The 14,293-nt window shown below is 35.4% G+C and overlaps 1 protein-coding gene across 1 annotated transcript in view; it reads right to left on the minus strand.

The window, feature by feature from the left end:
* Positions 1-659: 659 nt before the first annotated feature.
* Positions 660-14,293, minus strand: part of SLC36A4 (solute carrier family 36 member 4) — a 54,326-nt gene continuing 40,692 nt past the window's right edge. The window contains exons 10-11 of the mRNA XM_046685626.1: positions 10,756-10,925; positions 660-4,765 (exon numbers count right to left, since the gene is read on the minus strand). Of these exons, the coding sequence (XP_046541582.1) occupies positions 4,452-4,765; positions 10,756-10,925 (484 nt within the window). The 3' untranslated portion in view covers positions 660-4,451. The remainder of the gene's footprint in view (positions 4,766-10,755; positions 10,926-14,293) is intronic.

The raw sequence follows: 14,293 nt of genomic DNA on the forward strand, positions 1-14,293 counted from the left end.
AGGTTGTTTCCAGTTTTTCATTATTACAACATAATGTTGCCAACACACCTTTAGGCATAGAGTCTTTGTCTTCTGATGATGTCCTTGTGTTAAGTTCCCAAGAGCAGGATTATTGACGTCAAGGTATAAATATCTTCATGGTCTTTGATATGGGGTTGGCATAATGCAAGCAAAATGTATTAACGTCTGATTGATACATATTCCTGACCTTAAGAGAGTGGCAAATTAAATCACGGATGCAGCATCTGCACACCGCTCATCTTGCATTCACTCGGCAGGAAGTTAAGGTCACGGCTTTGAGCATGTTCTTTCATTTTTAATCAACTTCTGCTCTTAAATCTTGGAGGTACATAATATCAACTACCAAGGTTGAAGATCACATCACAAAAAAACCACAAAGACATTAAAATGTTATTACGAGAATATTATACTAGTGCCATTTTCGGCTTATGACATTTGTCAATGTCATTTAACCTTACAAAAGACAAATTTATTTAAAAAGGCATTTGCAAGCAAAATAATATTTTATTGAAAATAAGAAGTTACAGTACTTTAAGACAGATATTTTTCATACGATGAAAAATAAGTTAAAAGAAAAGGAATTGACTCAAGTGCAATGATATTTACTTTTCATTCAAAAAAATCACTTGAAAAACATAAAAATTGACACTTTTATTTATTCATGGCATAAACATGTATTTACCTATTTGTTATCAAAAAAACTTTAATGGAATAATTTTCAGAGTGACCTTTCAACACATCATCTTCCTGGACCCAATTTAAATGGTAAATTACTATTAGTATCTAATTCATGTAGATTACTGGTATGTGTGTGTGCATAAGAACTAGCTAATGTGAAATATTAAGAATGAGAGTGATTCGTCATTTCGTTTATCACAGGGCAATAAATAGAATTTCTAAAGCATATTTTTTTTTACCTCCTACGTCAAAAACAACCACTTTCGGAAAGGTGGTTAGCCTGGTGAGCACTAGCAGCATAAACAAGATTAACCATAACACTACTGAAGTGCTTACTGTTAAAACCAGCCGCTTCATGTCAGGGAGCAACTTCTTACACTTTTCAGATCAAAGTTTCTCAACTTTCTTACAAGGGGAAGGTAGTTGAGCCAAAAAGATTAAAATAGACTCATTTTTTAAAAACTCATTTTACCAAATTATTTTATTCCCCAACAGAAAATATTCACTGAGCTACTGTCTTCAATAATTTTACTTATTATTGCCATTAGCTCTATTTTGTATCTTCTCCCTTTCAAATGAAGAAAAGTGAGGTCAAGACCTGATGTGGTATCTAGTACCAGTAAACAAACGCACTAGGCAGACCCTGTATTGACAACTACGATGAGGAGACGCCACCCGGAAGCTACAGTAAGACCTGTGCTTTGCCACCACTGAAATGGCACTAATGTAGATCTTTAATTAATAAATATTTTCATAGTATTTTGCTGTTAGAGAGCTTTCCTGTAACTATTATGAAAATACTGAATGAAATAGGCTCTGTTAGGACATTTACAACATGCACATTACACAAAATGCTTACAAAAATGTTAAGTGCATCACCCAAGCAAGAGGCAGAAATGGTTTTAATTAAGGAGAATCCCGTGAAGACAGAATTAAAACATAACGTGGCATTTGCTAATACAGTACTTCTTTCATTTGGTAACACCACACAAATTGGTCTTTAACCAAGAAAAACTCTAGTTCTTATTTCTTTGTAGAGAAATCTGTCCACGTGGGGAAAAGAAGATCTTTTGACCAAACAAAGTGTTTGAGAACCAGTGTTTTGACAAGTCAACTCTCAAACTAGTGAAATCCTTTCCAATGTAAGGGAATGGTGATCACTGACTCAGATCAGAGGTCATCAGAGGTAAACACAGCTTTCCTTTCTCTCCCCACCCCAGGAGTAGAAACGGCACCCAGACACCTGATGAGCTTTCAGAGAAGAGGGTATTTACTGTGCCTGCAGATGAAATGCTGAAGTCATTTTAGCCATAATGTAATGGACGAAGATAATGGATACAAAATTTGACAGGTGCAATCATTCTTCTTTTTCCAGGCCCCAAAATAAAAGCAACAGCTGGTATAATCAAAATATCTCTCCAAAAATCTTTAGAAAATGTTATGAGTCATTAAAATAAATTTTCAGAGGAAAAATACTTCCACTGATTTTTTTTTGCAAATAAAATACATTATCAAAAATCCTTAAATAAGTGCATTTGTACTTTGCATCTACATAGTATTTTTTGTGAAGAATTAAAACTACTGTCCCCGTTTAGCCCCTCTTCCTTTCTGCATTCCAACTTTCCTCTCGTATTTAGAGCACAGATAGCCTAGTGAAGTAAGCCCTGGAGGTCGGCTGAGCGCTCACTGCATGAGGAAGCCTGGCTGGTAACATGCACAGCATTTGTTCAAGCTGAATTTAAAATATTTATTGTGATGATCAACTATTCAAAATTTTGTTGAATCTGATGAATTCCATAAGGAAAATGAACAACAGGTAAAAAGGGTAAAAATAAAATTTCACACATAGACTAGAAATATTATCTGAAGACAGCTGACAAAAACCTAATAGTGCTTTCTATTAAATAATGGTTTTCAAGTCATTTTATACCAAGCTATACATTGTTTTTAAAAAACACCTTATTGATAAAGATTATATATAACAGTTTCCACGATGATTACTTTTTCTGTAACTTCTTCTGCATCCTTTCAATGCGCCTAAAGGCTCAACATAACAGATTTGACATAAAAGTATCACAATTATTGGTGATATCTAATGCAAACATTTTAAAAAGTTTTGATTCTTATGAGTTTGTACCAAAATAAAGCTTCTGATATATCTTGAGGATTATATTTGATGACTCGTTAATGATGTAAGCAAAAAATACATGAACTAAGTTAATATTTACATATAAAAATAGAGACTATATGCACTACAGTGATCCTGATGATACCGTGTGTTACAAATTAGAGTACCACTAGCTGATTAAAAAGGTCAACACGTTTTAAAGTATGAATTTAAAAAAAATCAGGATTCTTAATGTTTTAGACCTTCCACACCAGCTGAGATCTTTGTTTCGGTGAATAACTGGGCTTGAAGAAGGTGGAGCAACAGAAGGTGTTTCTCTGCAGGAAGCCTCAACATTTAGTAGGCAGTTTATTACTGTCTCGATTTTTCCTAAGCATGAATCTCATTATTCTTTTATTCTGCCCATTCAGATCACTAAAAGGCTGTAATAAGGAAGCCACAGGCTGGAGAGAGGGCACACATCCTGTATTTTGTCAGATATCTATTTTCTGCCATTAAGAAAAACAGTGCCTACAGCACCAGGAAAGGGAAGAAACAGGAGTGGGGCTCCAGTCACACAGCACACCAGGGCAGCTTCTGCCAGCCAGCAGTTACACCAGCAGGTGCTTTCTATTCTGTTTAAAAAAGGATGGCTCCTCCCCCTGCTGAGGCTTAATGACCGTTGGTGGGCTTTTCAGAGTTCCTGACTCTCTGCTCAGGTCATATACAATATTCAAAGATCGCCACTTTCAAAATAGCAAAATATAATTAAATAGATGCAACACTAGAGTTAAACTAAACATAATTTACTCTTTTCCTTGGATGTGATGTGAAAAATAAAAAATCCTGAACTTGGAATCAAAACAGATTCTCTCGATCTCAAGGCTGAGCGGTGTTGACCAAGTTACTTAACCTTTCTGAGCATCCATTTCCTCAGGTTAAAAATAAGGGGACTATATTGGATCACCTTTAAAGTCTCTTTCGAATTTGGCTGCAACACTAAGACAGAACCTGGCACAGTGCTTCTTGGTTTTCATTATGAAGATCAACCACCATTACAGAAGAGTGTAAAAATAATTCTGGTTTTTGGGATTTTCTGATGCTTACATTATAGCTAATCGAGTTTTCTATACTTCCAGGAATTAACCATAAGTATTTGGCTCTCTAATAAAAACATAATTGAGATATCTTTAATTAAACACAACGTATACTTTGACATTCACTGGGATGGTCTGGAGATTTCTGTCCCCGGTGTCCTTCTCTAATTCTCTTATTGTTGAAACCCTGTTCTCTCCTCAACTGGGTGGCAGAGTAGCATGGGGGTAAAAGAGAGAATCTTGGTTAAAGTATTTCTGACTGAAGAAGAATAACAGAAGTCTTTTTATTCTTTAATCTTAACATTTTAATTTTTTCAACTTTGAAAACTAAAATTTTGAAATTACTGCTAATACTTATAACCAAGAATCTGTCATAGTTTACCACTACTGGTAAAGAATTATAATTTACTGACAAAATATCGATACTGTGCCAAAAGAAAACAGAGTTTGGTCCTATTTTTAGGTTTATGGCAAGGTATTCTACTAGTTCTTATTTTAATCACTTTCAAAACTGAGACAAAAGTAGAAGTCTCATAATTCTGCTTCTACTATTTCAAACCGGATGTAAAGCACGTTGAATTCAAATTTAGAGAGGGACCTTGCGGAGTGCCAGCTATAACTACGGGCACGGGCGTAGGATAAAGAATTTCTTCAACAGTTACATATGTACCTAACAAGAAACCAACAACTCCAGTGAATGCTATGGAAATATTTTTCAGGATCATCCATATATTGTAGTGTTCCTTAGAAAAGGTAAGAATTTCAACTAAAGGCGGCAGGATCAGGGCCAGCGTGCTGCTGCTCACAGCTCCAACGAAAGAAATGACAATGTCCAAACGAGGAATCAGAATTGCTCCAGCACCTAGAAAACAAAACCACACATTTGTCTGGCTTAAATATCTAATACTTATGTGAATACTAAATGTAGATATTTTCAATGCATTACAAGTAATTAATGCAAGTAGGCACTATTAAACTATTGCTTGTGAAAGAGTATGTCACGTTTTGCTCTGAGCTAATAAAGAAAACAAACCAAAACAGTGAGTGAAATTTCTTGGACTTTGACTTGTCAACGGAGTTTCTTATATAAACAACTTTTAATTTTTTGCTGTGAAATTCCGGGTGAAGAAGTTCGCATAGTTTACTTCCAAAGCATTTTCATTACTCTGCTATACAGCACATTCTAAAATGCACAAAACCTGGGGTGGTATGACATAAATAAATCCTTAAATAAGTGGGGAGAAGGGATAGCTATTCCTTACACTAGAATTCCAACTAACCAAAATATAAGGAACAATGGAAACAGAAAATCATTATTAAGCAAACACCACAAAATAGTTGTTTCAGGAAAAGACACTGAAGGATGCTAAAATTAGTGGGCAAAAACAGTAGGAGAACAGGATATTTACATAGTCTCAAAATATCTCCTTACAAGATACTTCTTAATTATAAAGGGAAAAAGAGTACCTTTACAGTAGAGAAATCTTTCAGACACCATCTTAGCCGGGTGATCAAAGTTAAAATCACCAGTAATAAGACATACTGACACTAGGAAATGATGCATTGAGAAGTGCAAAGCATCACCTGTGGAATTGTTGTTAAAAATGCTTAACTTCAGGGGCCGGCCCCGTGGCTGAGTAGTTAAGTTCACAAGCTCTGCTTTGGTGGCCCAGTGTTTCGCTGGTTCGAATCCTGGGCGTGGACATGGCACCGCTCATCAGGCCACGCTGAGGCAGCATCCCACATGCCACAACTAGAAGGACCCACAACTAAAAATACGTATGGTACAACTATGTACCAGGGGGCTTTGGGAGAAAAAGGAAAAATAAAACCTTTTTAAAAAAACTGCTTAACTTCAATCTAATCATAAGAAAGAATCACAGAAATCCAAATGGAAGGAAATTCTACAAAATTACTGACACTTCAAAATGTCACGCTGAAGAAATAGAAAGACAAGAACTGTCACGAATGGAGGAGACTAAGGAGACATGACAACTAACCTCAAGTGGGACCTTGGCTTGGTTCCTGGATCAGAAAAAGGTTATCAGTGGGAAAACTGGAGAAATCAGAATAAGGTCTATAGATGCATTAGTAGGATTGCATCAATGTCAATTTCCTGGTTTTAATAACTGTATTGTGGAATGTGAGCTGTTAACATTACGGGAAGTTGAGTAAAGGGTTTATGGTAACTCTACTTTCTTTTACAACTTTTTGAAATTATTTAAAACTAAAAAGTCAGAAAAAAAATAATGCATCACTGTGGTCAACAGGATTTTCTTTCAAACCACTGATAAGTTTTCTGCAAGTTTTGATCTGGCACTTTCTTAATCTTATCTTTATCTTACCAAAGGATATCAACAGAAGGTTTGCAAAAACCAAGACTCATATTCTTTCTTCAAATAGTCCTTAAATGGTTTGGTGAATGACTGACAGTTTGGAGTTGCCACGAGAAATAACTGAGTTTGCTCACATGCAAGTTGTGACAACTATATCACCACTGCCACCAATGACGATCACGTCACCATAGTTCTGGCTGTGAGGACTCCAATTATGCACGTGTTGGCTCTCCTTTACTTGTCTTCTAAAGCTATCATCTTCCTCTCTCATCTTTGTTATCCCTTTCTTGTATTTCTAAATTTGCTTCCTTTTTATTTTCTCACATCTAGCCTCTTTGTCTCTTACTAAACTGCTATAAATATATAATTTAACTTGTGCTCTTTGTAATTAAGTCTTAGGTTTACAGTCTACTGGTTTCTCTACTTCTTAATTTTTAGTTTAGGCTTTTCTTTCCTTCTTCGATTCTCTTCATGGCTCTCAATGTTTTTTAGGAGTATGTGGAATTAATTTGGAACCACCATGTTTCTTGGAACCACAAGTTATTATTTACCATTTTCTATTTAAATTATGAAAGTTAAATCCCTAAAAATTATTTTGAAACTATAAACCTAGCCTCATACCTACAGGATTGAAGTATAATAAACCTTCCTAAATAAAATAACTGACTTTGAAGAAGTTGGAACTCTAAACTAGAAATACTTTATAAAGTGGATTCCCTGTTTAATGGATGCTTGCTACATCCTTTTAACATTTCTCTCAAGGGAACTATAATGTAAATCATAACTCTCAAACAGTTAGGACCTCTGAAAATTCACTGAATATATCCATTTTGTGGAGGCACACTTCACCTACTTCGGTAAGCGGCAGTATAAAAGGAAAGCCAGGCAAACGTGACTAGAACCTTGCCATCTGAAGAGACTTTCATTTTGGAATCTGTTTTTCCTCATTAATGTTTTCAATAATCCAAGCTGCCACTAGTAAATCAGGTGAAATATTGCTAGAAAACCAAGTGAAGGATTTTAGAATTTATTCATTCACACTAAAATTCCATTTTCAAACACTTTCAAATAATGAAATTTATCAATTGGATAAAGTCATCCTTTAAATGTTATATAACCAATAGGTATTTGCTAGTAAAAATGGCTTAATATGTTATTTGGTAATGTTATTAGCAGACAAGGAAGAGAAGTATATATACTTTAGGCAAAACCAACATTTTTAAAAGCTCAAAATTACAAAAACAATAAGTCAAAGGACAATTTGGGACAAGAATAGTTCATTCGTTACAAATATTCACTATAGGATTACTATAAATGGGTTGCTCTATGTCATTTACAGACAGCTATTATGGGTAGATCTATTAAGTACTAATTAAGCTTATTCACTAATTCCCAAAACTATATTATAGAGAAAAAGAATGTATCCTTAAGGTGCAAAGTTTCCTCTGATATGGAAAACAAAGCCTACTTTTTAAGTCCATTCTTTGCATCTGAGGAATGAAAGAGGCTATATCAGAGAAAAAAATAAAATACTTGATAATATAACATCAATAATAAAACGGTGGGAAACACTTAGAACATAAATTTTAATTACACAGTTGTTAATTTTGCTCTCCATACACCTACTGACTCTAAAATAGAATATTAGGATACAGAATGATACTTTTTCTCATCTGCAGCGGCAACTAACTCAAAGAGGGTTTTAGTGTCTTTAGTATTCTACAAACTACTAAAGATTTACGCTTTTTGGTACTTATCTAGTCATAGACTACTAAAAAGCAGAAAGCATACTCTCAAAACCAACAACTCTTCAAATCAGAAGTAGTAGAAGAGTCAACGAACTGGACAGGAACAGAAATAAACAGGATTTAACATATTTTTCAGATTCAATTCAAACGTGGAATCAAAATACTGGTCTCAGTGTTCATTACAATTCAAAATTTAACATCTCTTTCCACAGGTTTGCTTTTAAATTAGTCATGTACCCACATAACAATGTTTTGGTCAACAACGTCTGCACATACAAAGGTGGTCCCATGAGGTTAGTACCATAGAGCCTAGGTGTGTAATAAGCTATATCATCTAGGTTTGTGTAAGTACACACTCTATGATGTTCACACAATGACAAATTGCCTAATGATGCACTTCTCAGATGTATCCCCATCATTAGGTGATGCATGACTGTAAAAGGTATTTATCGTTGTCCATGGTGGCCTCTGGCCAGTTTCTATCCACTCTTCTTCCTCACCTGTGAGATGCCTACATGCCAAGTAAGTGCCTACAGGGAATATGTAGGAAGAGGCTGACCCATCTTTTCAAGCTTTTGAGTTCCACTAAGAAGATATTCTGAAATGATGATTCAAATGCTAAATGCAGACTTGGACATAACCAATATAATCCAAGTTGATAAGCCCACTACTTTGAAAACCAACACTACAAATTTGGATTCAGTCCTTGGAAAGGATTACGGAACACTGAAAGATACTCAGTGTTCAACGCAAATCCAGCTGAGCCGCCACTCTCATGGCTAGTGTTACACAGCCTGCTCTATGGACATTACAAGGTCCTGTCGGCTGTCTACACGCACATTAGTAAGGAACCTGCCTAAAAATCTTTTCAAGTGCTTTGGAGAACAGATAAAAAACATTTCAGTCATGAATATCAGTTGGCTTTTACTTAAATTTGGAAGGTTGGGCCAAAGACTCAAATGAAGTTCAGTGTCCAATGATGTATCCCAACGAAGCAGAAGCGAGTATCGCATGATTTCTGTTCTCTTTGTGCAAAGCATGCTACAAATATAACCCTCGTATATGCTTGAGCAGCTTTAACTATTCTTAACTAAAACAAAGAAAGAGCAAGGAAAAAGCTACAATGCTCTATGCTTCAGCACATAGGTAGCTCCAACATAACGATGGCAGCCAATGTGCAGAAATGGATGAAATTATTAAAATTTCTGATCTCAACATTTTTCTCAAGCTCATTTAAGTGAATTTCAGTAATTAATTTTAAAAGGAGACACACTTTAAGAATAGAACTGTCTTACACCTATTGATAAAAGGACTTTTACTGAAATTAGTCTTTTTATTTAGTATAGTTGTCAAAATTTCAATAAAAGCAGTGTACTAAAAAAATTTTCAAAAAACAATTTTTTTAAAGATTTTATTTTTGCTTTTTCTCCCCAAAGCCCCCCGGTACATAGTTCTATATTTTTAGTTGTGGATCCTTCTAGTTGTGGCATGTGGGACGCCACCTCAGCGTGCGGTGCCATGTCTACGCCCAGGATCCGAAGCAGCTGCCGAAGCGGAGCACGCAAACTTAACCACTCAGCCACAGGGCCAGCCCCTCAAAATGTTTTAAAGTAACTTTTTCATATTAAATGTTTCATTGGTCATCAGAGAATGGGTTTATTGACTTCATTCCTCAATATGATTCCCTTATTAGTTGATACAATTCATGTAAATACTACTTCGAAAAATAAGTTTCATTTCCTTTTCCCAGCTTTGTTTTTTCTTCAAACAAAATGGAATGCACCAAGTTCTTTCAAATCTAGGCATAAGCTCCACCTCAAGCTGCTCAGTGCAACTTACAGAGTTGCCCAGAATTTCTAGCTGCACCATTCTCTAACCTTCAACGGGCCAGGAAGTTTATTAATATCGTCCACAGAATTTCCAAAGCTGCTTGTTCCCCAGAACACCAGTAATCTGGTCCCTGCCATCAATCTAGGCAATCCCATCGTCAGTTGTTGCAGTCATCCTTATATTTGTGGTTACAATAATAAAGGTGACAATAATCACTTCTAGCCACTTCATTAATATTTTAAAACCCTATGAAAATGCCATAAGGAATTCTTACCTTCGTTTCATAGTTAAGAGGGGCTCAAAGGTGGTATGTAACTTGCCTAAAGACACCAATAAGTAAGCAGGCCTGAGTGTGAACCATCGGATCAGGGTGACTCCAAAACTCACACTCTTCCCACTATACCAAACTCAAGCTCCCTCTCTACAAGCCTCCATTATAATGTTATCTCCTGGAGGTATTTTATAATGTGAAACCCTAATAAGAGATTATAGACACTCCTCCAAATAATAAGTAAAATTAGCCACTGAAATTATTAAAGACCAAAACGAAACAAAACCCATTCCTGTTGGTAGTGATGGAGAGTTAAACTGTTATATATACAACAGTGAGCAGATAGGAAAAACCTGAGGAAAACTAGAGCCAAAGTAAAATGTGTATCAACAATATAAGGGGTCCCTTATGCATCTGATTTAAATACATATTTTAATCACCACTGACATCATTTTTAAAATAATCTGATTTGTTCTTTTAAGTGTGATAGGATCTGGTTTGTGTTTTTCTCATATAGTAGTAGAATAAAAAAATTTTAAACCAAAAAGTATCCCAGCTAGGTGAATAAAATTGCTTCAAAAATATTAAAAAATATACTTTCAGTAGCTTCATTATAGGAAATTCAACAATGAAAATTATTATGATATAAATATGCAGCGATACTTACAAGTAATACTAACCAAGAAGGACCTCATCACAAATTCACAGATTTGCTTCCATTTAGCGTGAAATTTGGATGTGATCACAGGGATAATGATCTCTGCTGGAACATAGAACTGGATTGAATATGTCACAAAAATGCCAAAGGAATATAGAATTTTCACTGATTGATATAACCTGTTAAAAAAAAAATTTCAAAATTTAGTCATCCTTTTCTTTCCAGCTTTATTGGGGTATAACCGACAAATAAAATTGTAATATATTTAAAGTGTACAATGTGATGATTTGATATACATATACATTGTGAAAGGAGTGCCACAATTGAGTTAATTAACGCATCTATTACTTCATATATTGCCTTTTTTTTTTGGTGAGAACGCTTTGGATCTACTCTCTTAGCAAAACTCAATCATACAATACAGTGTTATCAACTATAGTTACCAGGTTATACATTAGATCCTCAGACCTTTCTCATCACTAAAAGTTTGTCCCTTTTTACCAAACTCTCCTTTGTTCCCCCATCCACCAGCCCCTGGCAACCACCAATCTACTCTCTGTTTATATGAGGTTGACTTTTTTTTTCTTAGATTCCACATATAAGTGATACTATGCAGTATTTGCCTTTCTCTGTCTGGCTTGTTTCACTTAGCATAATGCCTTTCAGGTTCATCCGCATTGTTGTCTTAATATGAATCTAGCTTTCTTCCTTTATTTTTAATGTTAAGATAGACAAGAAATCCAATACAAACTTACCACTATCTTACTAATTAAATGCTTGTTTATAAAAAAGCCAGCTGATCTCTATGAAATTTCTAGATGACAGACAGACAATTCATTTTGACAAGCCTAGAAAGCTTGACCGTGGCATGCAAAGTTTTGGGACATCTTGTTGGAAAGATTTCATTTTAGGCTAAGCCAACGTTCTGAGGGTTAAGCTGAGCTCCGGGAAGAGCTAACGTTTTCTCAACTTTCTTTTAAAAAGTTGAGCATACTGTGTGTCTTTGATATCTCAGTGATCCGTATATAGAAGAAAAACTTCATATTGAACTCTGAGTTGGTTCTCCTTGTTTGATAATCTTTGTGGGTATGTCATTAGTTGCAGAAATGTCATCATTCTTAAGTCCAAAAGGAAGGCATCTAAATGATTTCAAGTTGCAAAGTTCTCTAGATTATATAGGAATTCCACCTATGTTAAACTTACATTAATAAGGGAAATAAAGTTGTTGGGTTGGGTGGTGGTTGTTCTGTCCAAGTAAATTTATCCTTTTGATGCCCAGTGCTTCGAAACAGCACAGCAATTTTCAGTTTTATAATTATCTTTATAATTATATTTTTTCCCTGCATGGTAGACAGCCTCTTGTCAAAACTCAGCATGCATGTCTTGATAAAGACTTTGGTAGACTTCCTTTGTCTGGCAAAAGACGACGTTTTAAATGATAACGACAGAGAGAGAAAATGTAGAAGCATGGGACTCAGAGGGACATATAGAACCTACTCCCTTGGGTTACAGCTAATAAAATGGTATGTTGTATTTTTTGAAATTTTGAATATTTTATAGCAATCAAAATAAAAACCCAATCACTCTTATATTCTTTAAGAAGCAAACGAAAGAGCAGACTATGGATGGAAAGTGCAGCAGCATTAGGGGTAATGAGTAACACGGACGTCCTTCTTCAGCAGAAACGTCATTGATAGCCACAGCCTTCCCACTGAAAAGTTCTACTCTCTCATCTAAGAGGCCTATGCACAGGAAGAGTGTTTCTTTCTTAAGAAAAAAGGCAATCATTTTAAAGGGATAGAAAATATTCCACTTTTGGTAAAGAAAGCCCTTGATATTAATTAGGCTTTAAGCTTATTTCTGAAGTCTTAAGACTTAAAGTAGTTAAGATCATAAACAGTTGTCTAAACTGTGGCCAAGAAAGAAAGAATTCATAAGTCTCCTCCCATAATGTATTCATCATAGGAGTGAGTAAAAAGGAAATAAAAAAGGTGAGTAGAAATAGATTTGAAAATACTACGAACATCATAATTAAGAAGAAACTCCTTATGGCTAGTGACAATAAAATCTTAATTTTAAAATGATCTCAGGATATATTTCTCAGCTTGAGGCTCAAAGTTTAAACATAAATGGTCAAGTTACTGAAATGTATAAAATAACTAAAAGACTCCTGCTTCATATACTCTCATACGTAATTGTGGAGAATCAGATGAATATTCTTATTAGATTATTATTCAAACACTTCCTTTTTTCTAATTATCTTTTAACTTACTTGCTTTTTTTTGTTTGTTTTTGAGGAAGATTAGCCCTGAGCTAACTGTTGTCAATCCTCCTCTTTTCACTGAGGAAGACTGGCCCTGAGCTCACATCCATGCCCATCTTCCTCTACTTTATATGTGGGACGCCTACCACAGCATGGCATGCCAAGCAGTGCCATGCCTGCACCTGGGATCTAAACCGGTGAACCCCGGGCTGCCGAAGCAGAATGTGCGCACTGGGCCGGCCCCCAATTAACTTACTTGTTTTTAAAGTATGGTTAACAACATATTTAAAAAAACATCATAATGCATAATTATAATTACTTTTCTACTGATATAAACAAGTTATATAGGCTAGTAATCTGATTTTTATTAATGACATTCAATAACATTAATTATATACAATTACTATCATTTGGTGTTACACAGAGTGAAAATGGGAAATAAGTGGCTTGGGTCTTTTAGAAGCTGGCATACTTGCTAATCATCAACCAAAGAACACTAATATAGAAATAAGAGTGTTTAAGAAAAGCCTGCAGTCTTGTAAAATCAACTGTTCCACTCTTACTTCTGTTCTGTTTCAAGAACCCACTAATTTCTATGTTTGACATCTAAATTTTCAATCATTCTAGACTATTTTTCTCTACTCAGCTTTTCTACAGATAATATCAACCTTTGTTCTCATTTTGGTTTTAAGCAGGCATCTATGGCAGGGGCCTTTATGTCTAAGTCTTAGGAATGAAGAGTTGAAGGAAGAATCTACCCAGTAAACTCTCTCTCCAAAAAATACACTTTCTTTTTATTTTTTTTTTGAGGAAGATTAGCCCTGAGCTAACTGCTGCCAATCCTCCTCTTTTCACTGAGGAAGCCTGGCCCTGAGCTCACACCCATGCCCATCTTCCCCTACTTTATATGTGGGACGCCTACCACAGCGTGGCTTGCCAAGCGGTGCCATGTCCACACCTGGGATCCAAACCCACGAACCCTGGGCTGCTGAAGCAGAATGTGCGCACTTAACCACTGCGCCACCGGGCCAGCCCCAAAAATAAACTTTCTTAAACTCATAGGAACTTGTTTTGAGGATATATAAGGACATAAAATAACTTTTAAATAATATTTAGTGTACATTAAAAGGCATTTAAAAATTCACTCCCAAAGTTCTTGCAAGTTAGACTCTGTTCTATTCTTCACTGTATTTCCCCCAACGCACTTAGTAGGTGACAGATACTTATTAAATATTAATTAAATTAATATTAATGGTCAAAAATGGGTTTGGAGAGGTAATTCTT

The sequence above is a fragment of the Equus quagga genome, chromosome 14 (assembly GCF_021613505.1).
Source record: "Equus quagga isolate Etosha38 chromosome 14, UCLA_HA_Equagga_1.0, whole genome shotgun sequence".
NCBI classification, from domain to species: domain Eukaryota; kingdom Metazoa; phylum Chordata; class Mammalia; order Perissodactyla; family Equidae; genus Equus; species Equus quagga.